The sequence below is a fragment of the Myotis lucifugus genome, unplaced genomic scaffold (genome assembly GCF_000147115.1).
Source record: "Myotis lucifugus unplaced genomic scaffold, Myoluc2.0 scaffold_373, whole genome shotgun sequence".
Lineage (NCBI taxonomy): Eukaryota > Metazoa > Chordata > Mammalia > Chiroptera > Vespertilionidae > Myotis > Myotis lucifugus.
In genome coordinates this window covers 581,478-583,378 of record NW_005871421.1, presented here as the reverse complement: position 1 = coordinate 583,378, position 1,901 = coordinate 581,478, and the positions used below count along the sequence as shown (strand labels likewise).

General features: G+C 62.1%; 1 protein-coding gene across 1 annotated transcript in view; it reads right to left on the bottom strand.

Annotated features, from left to right (window-relative positions):
• Positions 1 to 311: 311 nt before the first annotated feature.
• RAB1B (RAB1B, member RAS oncogene family) overlaps positions 312 to 1,901 on the bottom strand; it is a 7,080-nt gene continuing 5,490 nt past the window's right edge. Inside the window, 3 exon segments of the mRNA XM_023765081.1 lie at positions 312 to 1,745; positions 1,833 to 1,850; positions 1,852 to 1,896. Of these exon segments, the coding sequence (XP_023620849.1) occupies positions 1,551 to 1,745; positions 1,833 to 1,850; positions 1,852 to 1,896 (258 nt within the window). The 3' untranslated portion in view covers positions 312 to 1,550.

Genomic DNA, 1,901 nt, shown 5'->3' with positions numbered 1-1,901 from the left:
GCACAATGCCTGGGGTCCCCGGCTATTGCCCATTCACAGCCTGGCTGTGTGCCGAGGGCATGTTGGCACCACCAGGTACTCGCTGATGGCCTGCCTCCTTCCCTGTTGGAATCGTGCTGGGCCCCATGGGGACAGACCACAGCACAAGCCCGCAGCTCTCCTGGCTTCGGGAAGTGGGTCAAGGACTTTGGACAGCCACCCTGGGATACAGCCCACGCCCAGCCCCCTGTGCAGCCCACCAAGCCCCGGGCAGCCCACCAAGCCCCACCTCAAGGCGGCTCCCACCACAGACCACACACAGCCACCACAACTTCCTTGCAAAAACCCTCGGCTCACCGGAGGGCCAGTGGAAATTTATTTTTTTGTCCTTTCTGTCTTTTCCCCAAGTGGCTTTTCCTTGCAAAATGCCTGACATGACCAGAGGGGAACCTGGGAGAAGGAGGGCACCCTAAGAGGCAACCCAGGGACTTAAATACAAGCTGGAAGGCAGGGCACAGGTGGGACAGGCGAGACAGCACAAGGGACATGGCTTGTCAGGTAGAGACCAAAGGGTTTTTTTGCAGGAAGAAGCTGTGCCAGAGGGCCAGGGGCTAGGATCCTGGGTGGGAGGGGGTGAGAAGAGAGACCCCCAACCCTGGGTTGCACCCATATTCCCCAGAGAAGTAGCAACAGAGGATGAGGATCTGCCCTGTAGGCTCCAAGGAAGGGGAGAGAAAGCCACTGCGCTGCCTCAGGGAAGGGAGGTGCTGGCAGAGTGAGGGTTAAGGCTGGTGCCGGCCTCAGGCACGGTGTGCCTTCCACCTCCGCCTGCCTTGAGGACAAAGGGGCACGGTGGGCAGGCAGCACATGGGCCTGGCTCTGGCAGGGCAGGGGGTGGCAAGAGCAGGCTCCCTCTGGGCACAAGACACAGGCCCAGCTCGGCTGCCCGCCCACCTGCACTAGATGGGCTCAGACCTCACTGTGGCTGGACGGCTGGAGCTGTGAGTGTGGGAGGGGTGGGAGGAGCGGTAGGGAGGAGGGGAAAGGGGGGCTGTTGGGCCTCTGTAACCCCCATGCCCGTCCTGAGGTCTGACCTAGGACCCTGGATCCCAGGTCCTGGTCCCCGGTCCCATTTCTGGCCCCGGGCACTGACTTCAGCCTGGGATAGTAGAGGCCAGGAGGCCCTCAGTTCGTGGGGAAGGGTTGGGCAGGGGAGAAAAGGACAAGGAGAGAAACCCACTGCAGCATACATGGGGGGCCAGGGGAGGGAGACAGACAGAGGGGCCCTCATCCCAAAGAAAAGTGTATGGTGGCGTATCTTTTAAAGTTACCTAGAGGCAGCAGCAGAGCGAGGCCCACAGTGCCCCAGCCCCAGGTCCTGGGTGTCCTTCCTTGGGGGCCGTGGTAGAACCGAGGCTCAGGGTGGCAGGCAGATGGGCCAGAGGGAGATGAGGAGCCAAGGACACCCCAAAGCCACAGACTCAAATACCCCAGGAGAGGGAGGCACCTCCTGCCCCCTCCAGGAGCATCATCTGGAGAAGGTGCCCCTCCTGTCCCACCCCGCGCCCCTTCTAGCAACAGCCGCCACCAGCTGGCTTCACGGGGGTGCTGTCGATCTTGAGGTTGGGTCGCTCACCCCCGGTGGCAGCCCCCGGGCCCATCCGCTTTTTTATTTCAGCAGCCATGGTCATGAACGCCTGCTCAACGTTGGTGGCGTTCTTGGCACTCGTCTCCAGGAAGGGGATGCCCAGAGAGTCTGCAAACTCCTGACAAGGGGAGAGAAGAGGAGAGAAGCGAGGCGTGAGAAGGCAGTCGCCCCAGCCCCCCTGGGAGGCCTGGCCCCGGCCGCTCACCTTGGCTGTGGTGTTGTCCCACCACCTTCTTGGTGGTGAGGTCACTCTTGTTGCCCACCAGGAGCTTGT